Here is a 20,826-nt window from a genome sequence, read left to right as displayed (position 1 = left end):
CGTCCTAGACCAAATTTTTCTGCACGGAACCGTTTTCGAAACAACCGTCGCCAGAGGCCGCAGAGGTCAGCTGGGGCAGGTCAATCCTTTAGAGGAGGCGCTACCAGAGCTTTGACCTGGCCCCAGCCCTTTCGGGGGAAGAGATTCAACAGATCAGGTGGATCCTCGGCGGGATCCGGGGCCAAGTCGGCCCAATGATACGCAATTGGTTCATTTCTCGGCGAAGGCTCAGGAGGACGTTCCACGGGTGGGAGCGCGCCTCGAGAGTTTTTACGAGGAATGGACCAAAATCACTTCGGACCAGTGGGTGCTAGACGTGATAAGACACGGTTACGCGTTAGAATTTGCACGTCTCCCCTGGGACAAGTTTCTCGTATCCCCCTGCAAGGCCGTAGCCAAAAGGGCCGCCGTACGGGCAACCCTCCAGCGCCTGGAGGCTCTGGGCGCCATCACTACTGTGCCGCCGGCGCAACGGGGCATGGGAAGGTACTCCATTTATTTCGTGGTTCCAAAAAAGGACGGAGCGTTTCGTCCGATCCTCGATCTAAAGGGAGTAAACCGGTGCCTTCGTGTTCCACGGTTCAAGATGGAAACAATTCGCTCGGTAGTGGCTGCGGTTCGCCCAGGCGAGTTCCTAGCGTCCCTGGATCTGACGGAGGCGTATCTCCACATAGGGATCCAGCCAGCCTATCATCAATACTTGCGATTTTGCATCCTGGGCAAGCATTTCCAGTTCAGGGCTCTTCCCTTCGGTCTCGCCACGGCTCCACGCACCTTCACCAAGGTTATGGTGGTGGTGGCTGCTCAGCTCCGGCGGGAAGGGCTCTTCGTGCACCCTTACCTGGACGATTGGCTCATTCGGGCCAAATCCGAGATGGAGTGTCGGCAAGCGGTGACCAGGGTCCTGCGGCTCCTGCGGTCGCTTGGCTGGGTGGTCAATCTAGCCAAGAGTCACCTTCAGCCCACCCAGAGGTTAGAATATCTGGGGGCCTTGTTCGACACCAGGGAGGCCACGGTATCCCTGACTCGGGACAGGATCCTCAAGCTCCAGGGACAGGTGCGGCGTTTGCTGGCGCTACAATGCCCTTTGGTCCGCGATTACCTGATGGTCTTGGGTTCCATGGCGTCGACACTCGCCTTGGTGCCTTGGGCTTTTGCTCATCTGCGACCGTTACAATCAGCGTTACTTTCCCGCTGGAGGCCGGTCTCGGAGGAGTTCCTGCGCCCGCTGCCTCTCACGGACCGCGCCAGGGCCAGCCTGCAGTGGTGGCTCTGTCCCAACCATCTGACGTGCGGCGTTTCTCTGATCCTGCCCAATTGGACGGTGGTCACGACGGATGCCAGTCTCTCGGGTTGGGGAGCGGTCTGTGGGGGGCGCTCGGTGCAGGGCCTGTGGTCAGCCCAGCAGTCGCAGTGGTCCATCAATCGGTTGGAGACCAAGGCGGTGGCGCTGGCGTTGCAAGCTTTTCTGCCGTGGATACGGGGTCAGGCGGTTCGAGTCCTGTCGGACAACGCCACCACGGTAGCCTATATCAACCGTCAAGGCGGGACACGGAGTCAGCAAGTGGCGGAGGAAGCGGCTCAGTTGATGTGCTGGGCGGAACGGCACCTCAGCAGCATTGCGGCTTCACACATCGCCGGCGTCGACAACGTCCAAGCGGACTTCCTCAGCCGGCACCGGCTGGATCCAGGGGAGTGGGAGCTCCCGGAGGTAGCGTACCGACTCATCTGCGCCAGGTGGGGTCAACCACGTCTGGATCTGATGGCCACCGCGCAAAACGCAAAGGCTCCGAGGTTCTTCAGCCGTCGGAGGGAGCGGGGCGCGGAAGGGGTCGATGCACTCGTGCTTCCTTGGCCCACGGACGTGCTGCTCTACGTGTTTCCCCCGTGGCCTCTGATAGGCAAGGTGCTCCGACGGATCGAGCTACATCCGGCGGAGGTGATCTTGGTGGCGCCGGAGTGGCCACGGCGTCCGTGGTTCGCGGATCTCCTGCGGTTAGCGGTGGAATCTCCGCTCCGTTTGCGGGGCGACGCGACCATTCTGCGGCAGGGACCCGTTTGTTTGGAGGACGCGGATCACTTTTGTCTCGCGGTTTGGCGTTTGAGAGGGCGCGTCTAAGGTCCAAAGGGTACTCCGAGGCAGTGATCACCACGTTGTTGAGGGCTAGAAAACAGTCCACGTCTATGACCTATATGAGGGTCTGGACGGTCTTTGAGGACTGGTGTAGTGCTCGCGAGGTGAACCCCATTCGGCCGGAAGTGCCGGAGATTCTCTCTTTCCTTCAAGAGGGCCTCTCGAAGGGACTGTCCTGGAGTACCCTGAAAGTTCAAGTGGCAGCCCTTGGCTGCCTTCGAGGTAAGGTCCGGGGAGTGTCCTTGGCGGGCCATCCGGATGTGACACGGTTTCTGCGGGGGGCGAAGCATCTCCGTCCGCCGGTCCGGAATCCGTGCCCCTCCTGGAACTTAAACTGTGTGCTTTCGGCTCTTTGTGGGCCGCCTTTTGAACCGGTCAAGCGGGCGACGTTGAAGGATTTAACATTGAAAACAGTGTTTTTGGTCGCTATTACGTCCGCGCGTCGGGTCTCGGAGTTACAAGCTCTTTCTTGTAGAGAACCGTTTTTGCGTTTTACAGAGACTGGTGTCTCTCTGCGGACTGTCCCCTCCTTTTTACCCAAGGTGGTGTCGTCCTTTCACTTAAATCAGTCAGTTGATCTTCCCGGGTTTTCGGCCATGGATCCTCAGGCCAGGGGATCGAGGGAACTGCGGAAACTTGATGTCCGTAGGATTCTACTTCGTTATCTGGAAGTTACAAATCCTTTCCGGGTTTCCGATCACTTGTTTGTTCTCTGGTCGGGGGCTCGTAGAGGATCGGCGGCTTCACGGGCCACGATTGCGCGTTGGCTCAAGGAGGCGATTAGTTCGGCGTATCTTCTGCAGGGCAAGTTGGCACCCAGGGAGCTTCGTGCACATTCGACGCGGGCGCAGGCCACGTCTTGGGCCGAAGTTTCTAGTGTGTCCACACAAGAGATCTGCAGGGCGGCAACGTGGAAATCGTTGCACACTTTCACGAGACATTACAGGCTTGATGTCCAGGCGACTGCGGCTCAGGGTTTTGGGGCGAGTGTTCTCCGAGCGGGACTCTCTACTTCCCACCCTGGGTAAATTAGCTCTGGTACATCCCAGGTGTCTGGACTGATCCGGTACGTACAGGGAAAGGAAAATTAGTTCTTACCTGATAATTTTCGTTCCTGTAGTACACGGATCAGTCCAGACTCCCGCCCGTCTGTGTCTTGTAGTTTAGATCAGAAGAAAGAGAGAGAGTCTGCTCGTTTGCTTATTTGGCCATTGTAGTTTGCAGTTTGCACGTTGTGTTCATGGTTCTGAAGGTTTTCGGCTCCAGCTCAGGGGCTGTTGTGAATTGGCCTCATGTTTGGGGGTTTTTTTCTAGTTAGCTAGTTTTTTGGCTTTATCTGGCTTTGACATTACGTGCGACTGAGGGGCTGTGGGTGGCACCTACTATATGTAGGGAGCCCGACAAGTTTTACTCTGTCTCCACCTGCTGGTGCGGAGTCACAACCCAGGTGTCTGGACTGATCCGTGTACTACAGGAACGAAAATTATCAGGTAAGAACTAATTTTCCTTTACCATCGCGCTCTCAGAGCTTTCCCTGGAACCAGGTACTCGCTCCTTGAGGGCCTAACCCTTTCCAGCTACTGAGCCTTCTAAAGACCTTATGTGAGATATGTTATCCGGTTCTGGCTATGAACACAATATACCTGTCTACTCACTATATGGTTTCTCTACAGCTCAGCTACCCTGGGATTGTGGTTCCAGTACCTGAGGGACTTCAGCCCTGCCGGGTGTAGCAACTCACTACTGCCACCTCTGGTGGTTCTACTACCTATCTAATAAAAGAATTCTGTGTCTGTCTCCATACTCAAGCCTAGCCGGTGGTCCCTCTCAGGATATCCTCCTGGGGGCGCAGTCATCTGCCATTGGCCCAAGGATTCACCTAACTACATTCCTCTACAGCTTAGTGTCCTCTCCAAGCACTCCACTGGTAACTGATGGCTATTCCTTTCCTACCAGGGGTCTTCAGCAACAGATTCATACCAGCATGCTAACTCCACCTCCTTCTGGAGCTAGTACACTACAGATTGCTACTCCTAGCTCTATCAGAGCTTTCCTATCAAGATTGCTAACTCCTCTCTTCTTGAGGAGTAGATCACAACAGATTGCCAACTCCTCCCTTCTTGAGGAGTTGAGCATAACACTGGGTTCTATGGTATCAACATTGGAATTAATGCATTGGGCGTTCGTGCATATGCGGCCTCTGCAGGGGGTTCTTCTCCTGCTGGAATCTGTTATTGGAAGAGTTTCATCTTCCTCTTCCTTAGAGGGGGAAGCCAGAAACAGTCCCGAGCATGGTGTGGAATTGGAGGCTCCAAATTGGATAATAGTCACCACTGATGCAAGTCTTTCCGGATGGAGGACGGTGTGGCAAGATTAGTTGGCACATTGCCAGTCGTCAAAACTGGAGGCCTCATGGTTTATTAATTGGTTAGAGATGAGAGAGATGCATTTTGCGTTGCTTGCCTGTCTGCCAAGGTTACGCGGCCATCTAGTATGGATCCTATCAGACAATGCAACGATGGTTGCCTACATCAACCATCAAGGCAGAACTGAGAATCGGGCAGTGGCTCAAGAAGCCTGGGAGTTCGTTCTCTGGGCAGAGCAACACCTGGAGAGGCTGGGAGCATCTCACATCAAAAAACCCGAACAACGTTCAGGTGGATTTTCTCAGTTGGAGAACGTTAGACCCCCAGGGAATGGAAGCTGTTGGAGGCAGCGATGTGTCTCATTCACAGAAGATGGGGGTGTCCCAACCAAAGAACACAGAGGTGTTGTGGTTTTACAGCTGCTGAACAGAGCACAGTATGGCGGGAATCGGAGCTCTGCTGCTGCCATGGACTCGGGGGATTCTTCTTTGTCTTCCCTCCGTGGCTTCTGGACAAAGGATTATGGTGGATAGAGAAAGATCCAAGCAAAGTGATCCTGGTACCTCCAGAGTGGCCACATCACCTATGCTTCTCAGATTTGATCAACATGGCCATAGATGGGCCCCTTAGTTTCAGACATCAGTCTACTTTTTTCCACCAGGGCCCAATATTTTCGGGTCAGGTGGCTCACTTCTGTTTTGTGGCTTTGCTTCTGAGAGGAGACAACTGACATGGAGGGGATATTCCAAAGTGGTTATTTTCACCTTATTGCAGGCTAGGTGACCACCTACATCCTTGACATATGTGCGAATTTGGAGGATCTTAGAATCCTGGTCTGCTGTTGACGGGAGTTCACCTTCAGCCAGTTCAGGCTGTGGTGTCGCATATTTTGGCTTTTCTACAGAGAGGTTCTGGTCAAGGAACTAACCTTTAACTCTCTGAGAGTCCAGGTAGCAACATTGGGCTGTCTCTGGGGTAAGGTACAAGGGTATCCTTTGTCCACACATCCGGATGTTATACAGTTACTTCAGGAAGATAAAAACTGGCGTCTTCAGGTGCGGAACATTTGTCAGTCTTGGAATCTGAATCTAGTCCTTAGAGGATTGTGTGAGGCTCGGTTTGAACCACTAAAGAGAGCTACAGTTAAGGACTTGACTATTAAAGTAGTTTTCTTGGTGCCTATTTGTTCAGCCAGGAGAATTTTGAAGCTCCAGGCGCTGTCGTGTTGAGATCCCTTCCTACAGATGTCTGATTCGGGGATATATTTATGCATGGTGGCTTCTTTTCTGATGAGGTAGTCTCGGCGTTCCATCTTAGTTAGACAGTGGAGCTTCCAACTTTTCAGGATTTGGATTCCTCTCCGTCTCATGTGGGGGAGCTTAGGCTCTTAGATGGGAGGCATGTATTACTGAGGTAACTAAAGGTCACATGATTTCTGTAGATCAGATCACCTCTTTGTACTGTGAAGTGGTCCAAAGAAGGGAAGTAAGGCGTCTAAAGCTTCAACTGTGTGGTGGCTGAAGGAAGCGATCAAGTCGACTTACATTTTTAAAGGGCGTCTGGTGCTGGGTGTTTTAGGGATGCACTTGATGCCTTCTCAGGCGACTTCCTTGGCTGAATCACAACAGGTGTCTCCACATGAAATTTGCAGGGCAGATACTGTAAAGACATTGCCCACTTTTGCTAGATATTATTGTTTGGATGTCGGGGCTCCGGCAAGTTAAGGGGAGCTTAGGTACATCCCAGGAGTCTGGACTGATCTGGTATGTACAGGGAAAGGAAAATTGGTTCTTACCTGATAATTTTCATTCCCTTAGTACTACAGATCAGTCCAGGGACCCGCCCATTTACTGGGGGGGGGGCAGAGTCCGCTGCTCAGCCTGTTACTTTGTATATAGTGCAGAGTGTTGGAGGTTTTCAGTGCTGATCGCTTATGTTAAATTTAGGTAACGTTTCCCATTGTCTTTTTGGGCAACTTCACCTTCTTCTGGCTCATTGGAGGGGAGGGAGTTTGCTTAGAAATATATGGTTGTTGCTGTCATCTTGTCTTGTGTACAAGTCAATACTGAGGGTCTGCAGGTGGCACACTGGGTTTTATACAGTGTCAGTGAAACTTTCTCTGTCTCCATCTGCTGGTGGGGAGGCAAAACCCAGGAGTCTGAACTGCTCTGTGGTACTACAGGAATGAAAATTAGCAGGTAAGAGCCAGTTTTCCTATAGTCTGTTGGAGGATGCTTTTATCCCCTGTAGGGTCTTTGGCAATCTCGGAGATCCTTAAAAGTCCAGGAGAAACTTCCCATCCCTGCAGAATCTGACAGCTTCTTGTGGGGGGTGGGATATTTTTCCAGGTACAGCAGGAGCCTCCTGCATCCCTGCAAGGTCTCTGACGGTTTTGTGGGTGGATAACTTTTCCAGCAAATCTCCAGTATACCTGCAGGATCTTGGACAGTCTCTAAGGGGAATCCTTTTTCAGGGTGCAGCTGGAACCTATCCTCTCTGTAGGATCTCTGAGAGTCTCTTGGGGGAATCCTTTTCAGGGTGCAGCAGGAGAAGATTGAGAAAGAGAAGAAGGAGCTGGAGGAGAAAACTGCGCTGGTGATGCGCCATGCCGATGAGCTGCGCCAGCAGGTGCGTGAGAACGAGCAGCGTCAACTCTTGGCCCAGATCGCCTTGTTTGAGGAGGGCAAGCGACTGCAGGAGGAGGCGCGCCAACGGCGAGCACGTTTGGATGAGCTGAAGAAGAAGAAACTGGAGGAGCTGCGGTGAGTGTGGTTACCCTTCTCAAGCCTGGCATTTAGCTGGCCACACAGGTCTGCCTTTAAAGGGGAAAGAGGGCATCATTAGCCCACCAAAAATATAATTGGTTGAAAGAAAACCAACCAAATAGTAGTACTAGCAAATAAATAAATAAATAGTTATATTATAGTATAGTATATTATATATTCTTAATCTGTTTTGCAATGTTAGCTGGCTATGAGAAGTGGCTTACTGCCTGAGAATGAAAGCTTGCTAGTCCCAAAACAGATTAAGAACTTCCATCATATTCAAGGATTTATTTAATTAATATATTTTTTTTAACATTTTATAAGAGTTGGGCCGGCCTAATGTCTCAACGGCACACAGCCATGTGGGAGGTCTCTAGTGCGTTCCCAGAGTTGGGTCCTTCACTCTCTCTGGGTTGTTGCTGCGGAGGTAACATTCCCAGTGCCTGGGAGAAGTTGTAGCCATTATGCATTGACAGTAACCTGCAGTTACTGGCCCTGGATTCAGGGCCAGTAACTGCAGGTTGGGAACGAGTCCCAGTGCATGGCCCCCAGCTCTGCAGGAGCATCGCTGCGATCATCAGATTAGGTACATTGGGGACAGGGGGTGTATGCAGAAAATAGGGAGAAAAACTCTCTGGGTCGTTGTGACTGAAGGCTGATGGCTCCAGGACCCCAGAGCTGGTTCCTGATTTGAGCTGGAGACCCAGAGGAACATAAGCAAACTGTATGGTTAAAAAAAGAAACATTTAATAGTCTAAAAAGTCCATGGATTGAAATTTGGAAGGGGGCCTGTTCATTTTGAGAGTCCAGAAGAAGGAGGTTAATAATCAAAGGGGTTGTCAAGTCATCCAGGAAAAAAACAGAGATTTGAATGTTTTCCTCCTGCTCCCTGGCTAAAATTGAATCCGGGTAACATGTTACCAGCAAGAAATGTACCCTGATAAGAAGAGCCAGTGCTGATGATGTCCCCAGGGTGTGCTGGCACTTAGATTGGGTGGCACTGATATGCATTGCTATCCTGGCAAAGTTAGTTCAGTAAGTCTGATCAGAAAAATATCCAGGTAAGTCAGCAGAACACTTCTCTGGGGGTGTTCCGCTGAATATCTGGATAACTCTCTTGCTCACCGGATTACTCAGGATTGATCTCAGAAGGAGATTTTGGAAGTTAACTCCTTCTTGTCCTCTGACTTTTGAAAATTCTGTGCTTGCAGGGAAATTAAATTCTTCCAGATGAAAGGTCACTGCAGCAGCTGACTGAGAGGTGTCCTCATGGCTCGGCCAATCTGTAAACTTAAAATCTGGGCCTGCTGGTTTGATCCTCCTCTTTTGGGCTTCCAGCTCAATCAGAGCCGATCTTCCTCCTTCCCTGCTGGCACCAGATCCCTCTCCTTGACGGCCCCCTACATCAACCCCATAGAATCCCTCAAAGTTACCATAACTGAAACGGGCAGGAGGATTCACTCTTCTCTCCTGCCAGCTTGGCATCCCTGTTAGCTCTGACAACAATGCTAGCAACTCACAGCCCTAGACACTTTTCAAAGGAGCCAATTTAGGTGCTTAACTCCTAAATTTTCAAAGGAGCCAATTTAGGTGCTTAACTCCTCCAGGCCTTCCCCTAACTTTCTAAGCCATTAATTGTCAACCGGACAGGACTCTGCTTTACCGGCTAACGCCCCGCTATGTTTAGACATTATAATTAAGCCGCCGTTTCTTTTGTTTCATTGCCTTTTCTAGTTCTCTTCAGTTACACTGTCCTATACCTCTGACTAGCCTAGCCTCCAAGTTAACTACCCTTGTTATATGTAACTTCCGCTTCTAGTGAATTGTTCTTGTTTAAGTTATACCCTTTGTTACATGTAAACCGATCTGATATGAAATTTTTTCATGAAGATCGGTATAGAAAAGTGTTAAATAAATAAAGTTAGACACCCAAATCTTTTGAAAATACATATATTTCATTATGTACCTCCAGGATCTTCTAGATTAAACTTGCTATCTCCCCATTGGCGAGCAAAAAAGACAACATGCAAGAAAGACTTTGATAGTTCAGCCCCTACAACCTTCCCTTCCCTCCCCCAACCTCTGCTTCCCTCCATCCAAAATATATGCATTCGTATATTCAGTTTTTAAAAGGCATCTTAGACCAATAGAGCTACCTCGGATATAAGTGGGTGGACAATAAGCGTAAAGATACTACATTGTCTGATCACCAGCAATCTACTTAGTTACACTGAATGGAAAGAAAAATTCCTAAATGGGAGTCAAATCTGTTGAACACTTGTCTTGCTGTTCCTTCTTATAGTAACATAGTAAATGACAGCAAAGAGCAATCTGTCCATCCAGTCTGCCCAGTTATTCTGTTCACACTGCTATAGATACATCTCAGCTGCCAGCCACAGAGTGTGACCACTTGCAAGATTTCTCCGTATTCCTCCTTTGTACTCTATCATCTTCGGTAGATGAGCATACAAGATCCCTGTTTAGTTCCCTGTAGCACCCACCTGTCCCCTGTGATGATCTAAATAGCCAGCAATACCAGTATGGCTGTTGCCTGAACATCTGGCCTCCTAGCTCTCCTGTGTAACCTGTCAGACAGACATGGCTACCTGAGTGCTTGCATGTCATCTAGGCCTTCTAGTTATGTGATCTTACATATTTGCAATTCCTGCAGTACTGAACATACTCTTATATGCAATTCCTTTTTACATCACACATTTTTAAACCCCTTTGCTCCAGATTCTCAAATGAAGCCCTGAACGCTTAACAAGCTCAATATAAAATCAATAGACTATCTGACTGTTTCTATCATATCTCTCCTTCTTTTCCCTAGTGAGTGCATTTTGAGTGTCTGAAGCCAGTCCTCCCCTCAGCCAGTCAGGTTTTCAGGATATCCACAATGAAAATGCATGCGATTTTATATCTGCATACACTGGAGACAGTGCATACAAATATCTCATGTTTCCCTGTACGTACCCGGATCAGTCCAGACAGTGGGTTAAGCCTCCTGTCCAGCAGAGGGAGACAGAGAAAAACTGAAAGGGTATCCTATATCAGTATTTCTCTGTCTCCCAGCAAAGGCAGGCAGTTGAACCTGTGGTTCCCTAGCTTTCTCTGTTTTCCACACTCACTGTGGTGATTTCTTTCTTTCTTCCTTCTGGTTGTTTCCAGGATCAAGCAAGTATTGATTGTTTTCTATTAAAAAAAAACAAAAAACAAAAAACAAAAACAGATAAGAATTTCAGAGGAAATCAAATTTTTGTCTAAGTGAGACAGTTCTGTCTCATTGCTCTTACGGGGTCCCGGGGGGATTTTCCCCTTGAGTACTCAGCCTGGGACCCTCCTTCTCGGTGACCACTTGCCTGGCTAAAGGGGTGATACTGGTGGTTCAGTCACTCCCCCTTTTCGTGCCTGCCTCAGGTCCTTTAGTAGAGAGGTTGTCGTTCCTCTGCTCATTTCTTTGTAGCCGCACTTGCAGGGGGAAGGAGCATAGCAGGGATTCTTCCGCTCTACCGCTCGTTTTCAGCCAGGCACAGCTGAGTCGGCTCCATTTTCCTAACGACAGCATGGTTTTCACCCCCCTCTCTACTGACGCTGCGGTCAGTGGCTTGTTTGGTCTGCGGGGAGCCGGCTTTGCGGCTCTCCTGCAATGGGCTGTGCGCTGTTTGTCTGCCCGGCGGGGAGGGTCCCTCCGCGGCAGCTGCGAAATCGACGACCCGAGGTCGGGCCGCTAAGCAGGTGGCAAAGCCGTCTCTCTCACGAAAAACCATGGGAACGGCGGCCATCTTGACCTCTGGTCTCGCTGCGGAGCCGGGCCCTGAGGGAGAGGGAGAGCCGGTTTTTAACCCTTCGCCGCCTGATTTGAGTCCTGCGAACTCCCCGGATGCAGCCCCGGACGTCTCCCACAATGCCCCTTTGCCTGGGAAAGTTCGACACCATTTTTCACCGAAATTTGTTCTTTTGTTACACAAATCTTTTCTGGCTAGTTTGCAGGAGCAGGATGATCCCTCCCTGGCCCCTCCCCGGCTAAGATTTCTCGGGTCACCACTGACCAGGGCCCTAGAGCCCCGGATTTACCTGGTTCCACTAGGGTCAGGACCGTGCCGGGCGCACCGGATCCCCCGGACCCTCCGCAGCCCTCTCCTCTGCCGGATCTGGACACCGATTTGTTGCTGTCAAACCCGCCAGTCGATGGGGATGACCCACGTGTCCTAAGACTGTTCCAACAGGAAGAGTTGGACCCCTCATTCCATTTGTCTTGGATGAACTAGGTGTAGCGGTCCCTCCGGAGGAACCCACCAGCACCTCTACCTCACTCACTGTGGACCCGGTCCTGGCGGGGCTGAGGGCTCCACCATGTACTTTCCATTCCACCCCATGCTAATGCTGCTTCTGCTTTGGGAGTGGGAGTCCCCCGAATCTGGTCTTCGAGTAGGAAGGGCAATGCATAAGCTTTACCCTCTGCCAGACCAATGTCTCGAGATGCTCAAAGTTCCTAAGGTAGATGCCGCAGTGCCTTGCGTCACCAAACACACCACTATTCCCGTGGTGGGGGCGACCGCATTAAAGGATCTTCAGGATCGGAAGTTGGAGCTCCATCTCAACGGATCTTTGAGGTTCTGGCCCTCTGAGTTCGGGCAACAGTCTGTAGCAGTCTCATGCAGCGGGCAAGCCTCAGGTGGGTTCAACAATTACTCAGCACTCAGGACCTCCCGTCTGCAGAGGCGGAACAGGCAGAAAGGCTGAAAGGCGCGATTGCGTATGGGGGGCTGATGCCCTGTATGATCTCCTCAGGGTGCAAGCCAGAGCTATGGTCTCAGTGGTGTCAGCCAGGCATCTCCTCTGGTTGAGGAATTGGGTTGCAGACTCCTCTTCTAAATCGCAGTTGGGCACTCTATCCTTCAGAGGTAAGTTGCTTTTTGGCGAGTACTGAGACCAGCTTATCAAATCCTTTGGTGACAACAAGGTTCATAAGCTGCCGGAGGACCGCCCCAAGCAGTCCAGATCTTTTTTTCCGTCTCGCTCTCGTTTCTGGGGGCAGCACAGGTACAATAAGCCGCTGGGAGCTTTTCAACAAAACACCTCCACTAGGTCTCCAGCATGGTCTCACTCCTTTCGTGGCAGACGGCCCTTCCTAGACAGTGCCCATCAAGTCACCGCTGCAAAGTCCACACAATGAGATACGGCCGGCCCATTCCTCCGTTCCAGACTTAGGTGGTCGGCTGTCCCTATTTCTCGAGGAATGGGCCAAAATTACTTCGGATCAGTGGGTCCTCGAAGTCATCGAAAGAGGCTACGCGTTAGTTTGCTCGGGATCTCCCAGACCTCTACTTGATCTCTCCCTGTGGAACTCGGAAGCGCCCAGCAGCGTGCCAGACTCTCGACAGGCTTCAAGCGCTTGGCGCCATAGACCCGGTCCCCCTCCAGGAACAGGGATCTGGCCAGTATTCCATCTACTTCGTCGTCCCCAAAAAGGACGGCTCCTTTCGACCGATCCTGGACCTCGAGAGTCAACAAGGCCCTCAAGGTGCCCCATTTTCGGATGGAGACCTTGAGGGCGGTCATAGCAGCAGTTCGTACAGGGGGGGGAGTTCCTTGCCTCTCTCAACCTGACGGAGGCCTACCTTCACATCCCGATCCTCCAGGAAAACCAGAGATTTCTTTGATTCAACATCCTGGGATGGCATTTTCAGTTTTGAGCACTCCCATTCGGTCTCGCCACCGCGCCATGCACATTTTCCAAGATCATGGTGGTAGTGGCAGCCTTCCTCCGGCGGGAGGGAGTCTTAGTCCACCCATACCTGGACGACTGGCTCATTTGGGCAAAGTCGGAGGACCTGTGCGTGATAGCAGTCAACCAGGTCTTGTCAGTACTCACCTCCCTCGGTTGGATAGTCAGTTGCTCAAAGAGCAACCTCAAGCCCTCTCAGGTCCTCGAATTCTTAGGAGCACGCTTCGACACTCGTGTGGGCAAAGTTCTGTTACCCGAGGCCCGTGCATTCAAGCTCATGGGTCAAGTCCCACATCTATTATCCCTCATGGTCCCCACGGCCTGGAATTATCTCCAGGTTCTGTGCACTATGGCTTCAACTATAGATTTGGTGCCCTGGGCTTTTGCGTGTATGCGTCGTTTGCGGAAAGCTTTGCTGTCCCGCTGGAGCTGGTCTCTGAGGAGTTTCAAACACCCTTACCACTTTCCAATGTTACCATCGACAGCATGCAGTGGTGGCTCTCTCTCACCCACCTGTTGAAAGGGATGCTCTTGCAGACACCTCAGTGGATAGTGGTTATGACGGATGCCAGCCTCTCCGGCTGGGGAGCAGTGTGTCAGAGTAAGTCTACCCAGGGATGATGGACCCCAAACCAATCCCAGTGGCACATCAATCGCCTGGAGACCCGAGCGGTCCGCCTGGCTCTCAAGATTTTTCTGCCTTTGATCCGTAGCAAAATTGTGCGCGTCCTCTCCGACAACTCCGCTACTGTGGCGTACATCAATCGCCAGGGGGGCACCAGGAGTCGTCCGGTGGCCCTGGAAGCCAGCAAGCTGCTATCCTGGGTGGAGCGCCATCTGGAAGGCTGGTGGCCTCCCACATTGCGGGGAAGGAGAATACTCAAGCCAACTTCCTGAGTCGGCAGCGTCTAGACCCTGGAGAGTGGGAGTTGTCTGGAGGGCCGATGGATCTGATCGTGCACAAGTAGGGGGTCCCTCACTTAGACCTGATGACTACTCTGAGCAATGCAAAGGCCTCCAGATTCTTCAGCCGCAGAAGAGAGCATTGCTTGGAAGGAGTGGATGCTCTGGTCCTACCCTGGCCTCGCGATGTTCTCCTCTACATGTTCCCACCTTGGCCCCTGGTGGGAAAGGTACTCCGAAGAATAGAACTCCACAGGGGGCCGGTCATCCTCATAGCACCGGCGTGGCCTCTGGGATCGTGGTTCGCGGATCTGGTGAATCTCGCAACGGATGGTCCTCTTCGCCTCGGCCATCTGCCAAACCTGCTTCGACAGGGTCCAGTATTTTTTCGATCAGGCGGATCGCTTTTGTCTTGCGGCCTGACTTTTAAGCGGCGGTGTCTAAGGAAGAAGGGTTATAAGATGGAGGTTATCTCCATCCTGCTGCGGGTCTGTAAGACATCTACCTCTCTAGCTTACATTCGAGTATGGAGAATGTTTGAGACTATGTATGCAGAGTCCGGAGTTCCGGCGCGTAAGGCTCCGGTGTCCCAGGTCCTCTCCTTCCTGCAGAATGGTCTTTCCAAAGGTTTGTCTTTCAATTCCTTGCGGGTACAGGTTTCGGCGCTCGGTTCTCTCCTTGGGCGGTTGATGGTTACACGTTGGTGACCCATCTGGATGTCATTCGGTTCCTCAAAGGGGCTAAACATTTGAACCCGCCTGTCCGGGCTACTTGTTAGTCATGGAACCTTAACTTGGTTTTTCGCATCCTTTGCGAGGCACCCTTCGAACTCCTTCAGCAGGCCACACTTAAGGATCTGACCCTTAAAACTGTTTTTCTGGTCTCTATTTGCTCAGCCAGGAGAGTGTCCGAGCTCCAAGCCCTGTCTTGTAGGGAGCCATTCCTTCGCTTTTCTGATTCAGGTGTTTCCCTCCAAACAGTCCCAATCTCCCTGCCAAAGGTTGTGTCCTCCTTTCATGTAAATCAGTCAGTGGAGCTCCCTGCTTTTTCCCTAGAGAACATTGCAAACTCGCCTGTCGTGGATCTGCGGCCCCTTGATGTGAAGAGAGTCCTACTGCAATATTTGCAGGTTACGAACGATTTTCGAGTCTCTGATCATCTCTTTGTCTTATGGAGCGAGCCGAGTAAGGGAAATAAGGCTTCTGAAGCTACTATTGCTCGTTGGTTAAAGGAGGCGATTGCGTCGGCGTATCTTTGTCGGGGCCAATCTGTTCCGGAGGGCTTAAAGGCTCACTCCTTACGTTCTCAGGCTACTTCTTGAACGGAGAGTCAATCAGTCTTTCCGCAAGAAATCTGCAGAGCAGCTACTTGGAAATCCCTACACACCTTTGCGCGTCATTATCGTCTCGATGTACAGGCGCCAGTTTTTGGCTTTTTCAGCAGACAAGTACTTCGAGCGGGACTGTCGCGGTCCCACCCTGTTTAGGGAAGCTTTGGTACATCCCACTGTCTGGACTGATCCGGGTACGTACAGGGAAAGGAAAATTGGTTCTTACCTGCTAATTTTCATTCCTGTAGTCCTCAGATCAGTTCAGACTCCCACCCTGACTACATCTACATTGCCACGTCCTCTCGAAGTCTCTCATTCACAGTTTTCTTTTTGGAAGTCTCTACTTACTATCTGAACTATAAGGCATTGGAAGTATATCTGAATTATAAGGCACCGGAGGTATCTGCTTTTTGATAGCTGTGCAAGGGCATTTTTCATACTTTTGAATTTCCTGTTTCAATTTAAAAGTTAAGGTTGTTTACTTGCTTGATCTTATTCTGGTTCTCTATTCAATACTATTTTGGCTGCTTTGATATCGATTATACTGAAGGGACGCAGGGTGAGCACTTTCCTGATATAGGATACCCTTTCAGTTTTTCTCTGTCTCCCTCTGCTGGACAGGAGGCTCAACCCACTGTCTGGACTGATCCTTGGTAGCACAGGAACGAAAATTAGCAGGTAAGAACCAATGTTCCTATATTTATTAGGGATATCTTGAAAACCTGACCAGCCTGGGGGAGTGGGTGAAGATCAGTGTGAGTACCTTTTGTTTTAAGCCTCTCTTTGTAGAGTTTGTGCTGCAGGCCTTGTATGCTTATAGTGGCTCTTTCCTGAACTGCCTCCATCCTCTCGGAATCCTTACGAAGGCGCGGCCTTCAGAACCGAACACGGATACTCATGGTGGCAACATCGCCTCTTTCTTCCTGCTGGTGAGCCCTCTGCTTGTAGCTTTCCCAGTTGCTTTATCACACGGCCTGGCTGCCCTGAGCTCATCTGAGATGATTACTCCTACAACTCTTTCTTCTCTGACAGTTCCCAGTTCTTGCCTTCCAGTTGCTTTGTAGCCAATGCATTTTTGCATCCCAAATCCACGATTTTACACTCATCACTGAAGCTCATTTTCCAAACCTTTTGACCATTCTTGCAAATTCTTCAAATTTTCTTTCATTTTTTTTCACCTCTTCACCTGCAGACAAATAGGATATTTCCCCAATGTTTCCCAGCAGTGTCGCTAATAAAGATATTGAAAAGAATCAGTCCAAGGGCCGAGCCCTCAAGAACCCCACTGGTCACTTTACTTTCACCACAGTGGGCACCATGCACCTCCGCTTTCTGTGTCAGCTGCTTCAGCCAGTTACACACCCTGTTTATGACTTTCTGGCCTACTCCCATGCTGTGCAGAGCAGTGGGAAAGCCTTACTGAAGTCCAGATAGACAACAACTACCACATCTCCCCGATCCACCACTTTTATCAGCTCTTCAAAGAATTTAATCATGTTTATCTGACAGGATCTTCCCTTTGTGAATTCATGGTGTTGCATTTATCTAATTTATATATCTCATGTTGTTGTATTGAATGAGAGTGGTGGCATTTTGTTTTTGTTGTTTGTCTTAAAATACCATCCCACTAAAATAATACATTTCTCGCTTTGAACTACTGATAACTGTGGAATATAAAAATAAAATTGAAGTTGAACATAACTACTATAAAACAGAATCTGGTCACTGTTGTCACAGCAGTAATGCTGCGTAATGCCCCAGCAGGAATGCCGCTCCTGATGGAGCGCTGGAAGGCTCCCCCGGCAGGAATGCCGCTCCCAATGGGGCACTGCAAGGCTCCCCCAGCAGGAATGCCGCTCCCGATGGGGCGCTACACGACTCCCCCAGCAGGAACGCCACTCCCCATGGGGCGCTGCTCCCAATGGGGCACTGCAAGGCTCTCCCGGCAGGAATGCTGCTCCTGATTTGATGCTATAGGGCTGTCCCGGCAGGAACTGCAACAATGCAGTGACATTAGAAGCCCTGTTTCCATGATCACAGTGCCATATTAAAAGACAGAAAGCTGGACTGAGATAGTATTTCCAAAATCCCAGCCTCCTCCAGTGAGTGAGTACAGTAATGACCTTTAAAACAATATCTACGCTAGTTCCAATGTTATAGTGTATTTTGCATCTGTGTGTTTATAAGCATGTTATAGAAATAAATGAACTGTAAGCCATCCATGAATAGATTATAGCACCTGAGCGTAATTGATCTAACCAATGCCCCGATTATAATATATGCTCGGTATACAGATATAGTAGAAGAACCTGTACATCACTCACATGTCTTTTCTCTTTTGCTTTGCAGAGGTGCGGGCCTGCCAGACAAGTATTGCTCGATGGTGGAGCGGAAGGCGAACGTCACTCAAACTATGGTGCACTGAGCGAGGCAGCAGCCACAAGCCTGGTGTGCCTTTCCGGCCCAGCCCGTGCAGCCCTCCAAAATAATTAAAAGAGCCTTCTAAAAAAAAAACTCTATTTTACAAATATAGAATTTATTCTCAGACAGTGTCAGGTTTTTCAAAACTTCTTGTTTTGTGTGTATTGTTTCCTTCCTGTCAGGGACTGCACTTGCCTGTACACCGTCCACACTGTTAGCACCCTTTCCATATGCATCTCTCGGTTCCTGTTATAGAAAGAACTGGGCTGCCAATAGCAAGATCCTAAAGTAGAGGAGAAGCAGTAGGAAAAAGAAACCAGGTTAAAACATTTGGTTAACAGATCCCTGTTTTTACGTTCTGAATTGTATTTTTTTCGTAAGAAGACATTTAATGTTTCCTCTACTCAGCCACCCTTTCATAAATTGAGGGCGCTGCTGTGTTGTTTGTCATCACACTGATACATGTAAAGCTTGAATATAGGACAGATAGCTGAAGAGTGGATTTTCATCAGAGCCCCCTGGAGGTGTCATTCTGATGCATATAAAGTACGAATACAACACCAATAGCTGAAGAGCAGATTTCCAGTAGAGCATCATTTAGGCATCACATCAGTACACTTAAAGCCTGATTCCTTATCATCCCACTAGACCAGTCCAGACCGATGGATTTTGTTCTCCTACTAGCAGATGGGGGTAGGGAAATATAAACTGTTTTGATGATATCATCCCTCAGGGGCATGTGCCACCACAGCTCCCTCGTATTTCTCTGTCTTCGGCAGATGATAGAGGTGCATTCTGCAACTGAAGTTTTCCTGGCTAAGTTGCTCCCAGGAGATTTAGAAGTTTGTCCTTCCTGCTCTGGTTGAGTAGGGATGAGCATGGCAGGGGTCGGTGGCCCTTTACTGGCTTGGTCCTGGGGATGAGGGGAGACTGATAGCCAGTGGCACTGGTTCCCTCTTTCTCCCTCTAGATGTCCTTTCTCCCTGCAGCACTCTTTGCTTAGGCTGAGGTATGGTGAATGTACCCTGAAGATTCAGGAGTTGGAAGCAAGATTTCCCTTCTATTCCCTTTTTTCATCTGTAGCTTGAAAAAAAAAAGAAAAAGAGCTTGCAGCTTGAGGGTTGTTTGGTAGCAGGATTCACTGCTGACTTTGTCTTGGTCCTTTTAGCAGAGTATGTTTGGCAGTATGAAAGGAAGTGAGATCTTTGCCTTTTGGTTTGAGCATGGACTTTTCCCGACTCAGTATGGCCGCTCCTGCAGAGTGAGGGACGCGCTGCCTCGTCTGTGGGGAAAATGCCGCAGGCCTCTTTCAGCGGTGAACCTGTGCTGGAGCTGTACCATGGGGATGGGGAGAGATAGAAATTCTCTCCCCAAAGATGGCAGTAGTGTAGAGGGATCCATGATTATTCCAGAAGCCCTCTTCGATCTCAAGCCTGAAGGAAGAGAACTAGTAAAGAAGGGCTCTGTGGCCATTTTAGGTCCCAGCATAATTTGCTCTAAGAAAGGAGACATGTTCCTGGATCCTCCAGGACTGTGTTCCATGGGAGAGGTCTTAGTCCCTCGCAGGAGACTAGCCATTCTGGATCAATTTCGGTGGGAGGGACTCAATTGTCCACAACGTCTTTCTCTCCTGAGTTTGTGGTGCTGATGCACTAAGCCTTTTTGATTGATTGATTGATTTATTTAATTTATATTCTTTTTTTCATCAACTTTCAAAGTGGACTACATTCAGGTACTGTAGGTATTTCCCTGTACCTAGAAGGCTCACAATCTAGGTTCGTACCTGAGGGAATGGAGAATGAAGTGACTTGCCCAAGGTCACAAGGCGTGGCAGTAGGATTTGAACCTTGGCTACCCTGCTTCACAGTGTACTCTTTTAACCACTAGGGGGCCATTCCTTCGGAATTCAGTTCTGGTCTTTTGGGGTCCTCTTCTCTTCCCAGAGTGCCTTCCCAGACTAAGCCTAAGGATAGAGGTGAATTTGGATGTCAAAGTAACTTCTGTTGCTTCGGGGACAGAATACCTTTGGGACCTAAAGTCTGCTGGAGGAGGGTGAAATCCCCAGCATGGAAGGTGATGATGCCAGAATGGTCAAACTGTTTGTTTGAGGGAAGAGTTGCCAACTCTGATAAATCAGGCCTTGGTGGAATTGGGGATAGCAGAGACACAGACTTTCCCCATCCCAGAAGACAAAGAGCCTATTTTGGAAGAGCTCAAAGGTCTTGCCAAGACTCTTCCCTTCCACAGGATTGGTATATTCCTAGTGTTGGCAGAGTGGGAGACTCTGAATGCAGGGCTTCAGGTGGGGAGAGTAATGGATACCCTCTCCCTGAAGAGAGAACGGAGTAGTTAAAATTCCTTATGGTGAACATGATGGTCTCTGTTATCACAAAGAGAATTATGATCCCAGTAAAGGGGAGTATTGCTCTAAAGAATGCCCAGGATAGAAAGATGGAGACTCATCTCAACCAGTCCTTGAGATGGCAGCCCTGGCCTTGCATGCAGCTATTTGTAGTAGTTTTATGGCGAGGGCATGTTTATGCTGGGCTCATCAGATCGCAATGGAAGTGAGGGCCTGACAGCGAGGGAGGTGGAGAGACTAGACGCTGGACTTGCTTTCATAGCTGATGTTCTCTATGGTTTGATTAGAACCTCAGCCAGGGGGATGGTGGCCTCAGGTTTGGCTTTGATTGCAAAATTGGTCTGAGAACATACCCTCTAAGCCCATGCAGACTAAACTGCCCTTCCAGGGAAAACTTCTTTTTGGAGAGTATTTAGAGTGAGAAGACACATAAGTTACCAGAAGGCAAGTCTAAAGGCTCCTATAGTGGTCTCCCCAGAAGATCCAAGTTCAGGGAGATGAGGCATTATAGGCCAGGAAAAAAAAAATCCTTTACACAAGGGTAGGGTTGGTAGTAAGTCTCAGTCGTTTTGTACCAGCAGGAGGAACCTGAAAGATGGCAGCAAGTGAGGCTTGGCAGCCTCCAAGGGTGTGCAATGAGATCCAAAGGGTTCACTCCCTGGTTCAAAGAATCAACGGCTGGTTGTCCCGCCTTTACAGAGAGTAGACCCACAATACATCGGATCAGTGGATCTTTTCAATTGTAAGAGATAGCTCTGCGTTAAAATTGCAAGAAAGAAGGATGCTTTTATGGTTTTCCTTTGTCATTCCACAGTGA

At 49.8% G+C, this 20,826-nt stretch overlaps 1 protein-coding gene across 3 annotated transcripts in view; it reads left to right on the top strand.

Moving 5' to 3' along the window:
• Positions 1-17,773, top strand: part of CFAP45 (cilia and flagella associated protein 45) — a 109,249-nt gene extending 91,476 nt beyond the window's left edge. For all 3 annotated transcript variants that reach the window (XM_029580283.1, XM_029580282.1, XM_029580284.1), the window contains 2 exons: positions 7,038-7,262; positions 17,576-17,773. In XM_029580283.1, the coding sequence (XP_029436143.1) occupies positions 7,038-7,262; positions 17,576-17,651 (301 nt within the window). In that variant the 3' untranslated portion in view covers positions 17,652-17,773. The remainder of the gene's footprint in view (positions 1-7,037; positions 7,263-17,575) is intronic.
• The last annotated feature ends 3,053 nt before the right edge of the window (positions 17,774-20,826 follow it).

This window comes from Rhinatrema bivittatum, chromosome 16 (assembly GCF_901001135.1).
Source record: "Rhinatrema bivittatum chromosome 16, aRhiBiv1.1, whole genome shotgun sequence".
Classification (NCBI taxonomy): Eukaryota; Metazoa; Chordata; class Amphibia; order Gymnophiona; family Rhinatrematidae; genus Rhinatrema; species Rhinatrema bivittatum.
The sequence above is the reverse complement of the archived record's forward strand: the minus strand, read 5'-3'. Positions and strand labels throughout refer to the sequence as shown.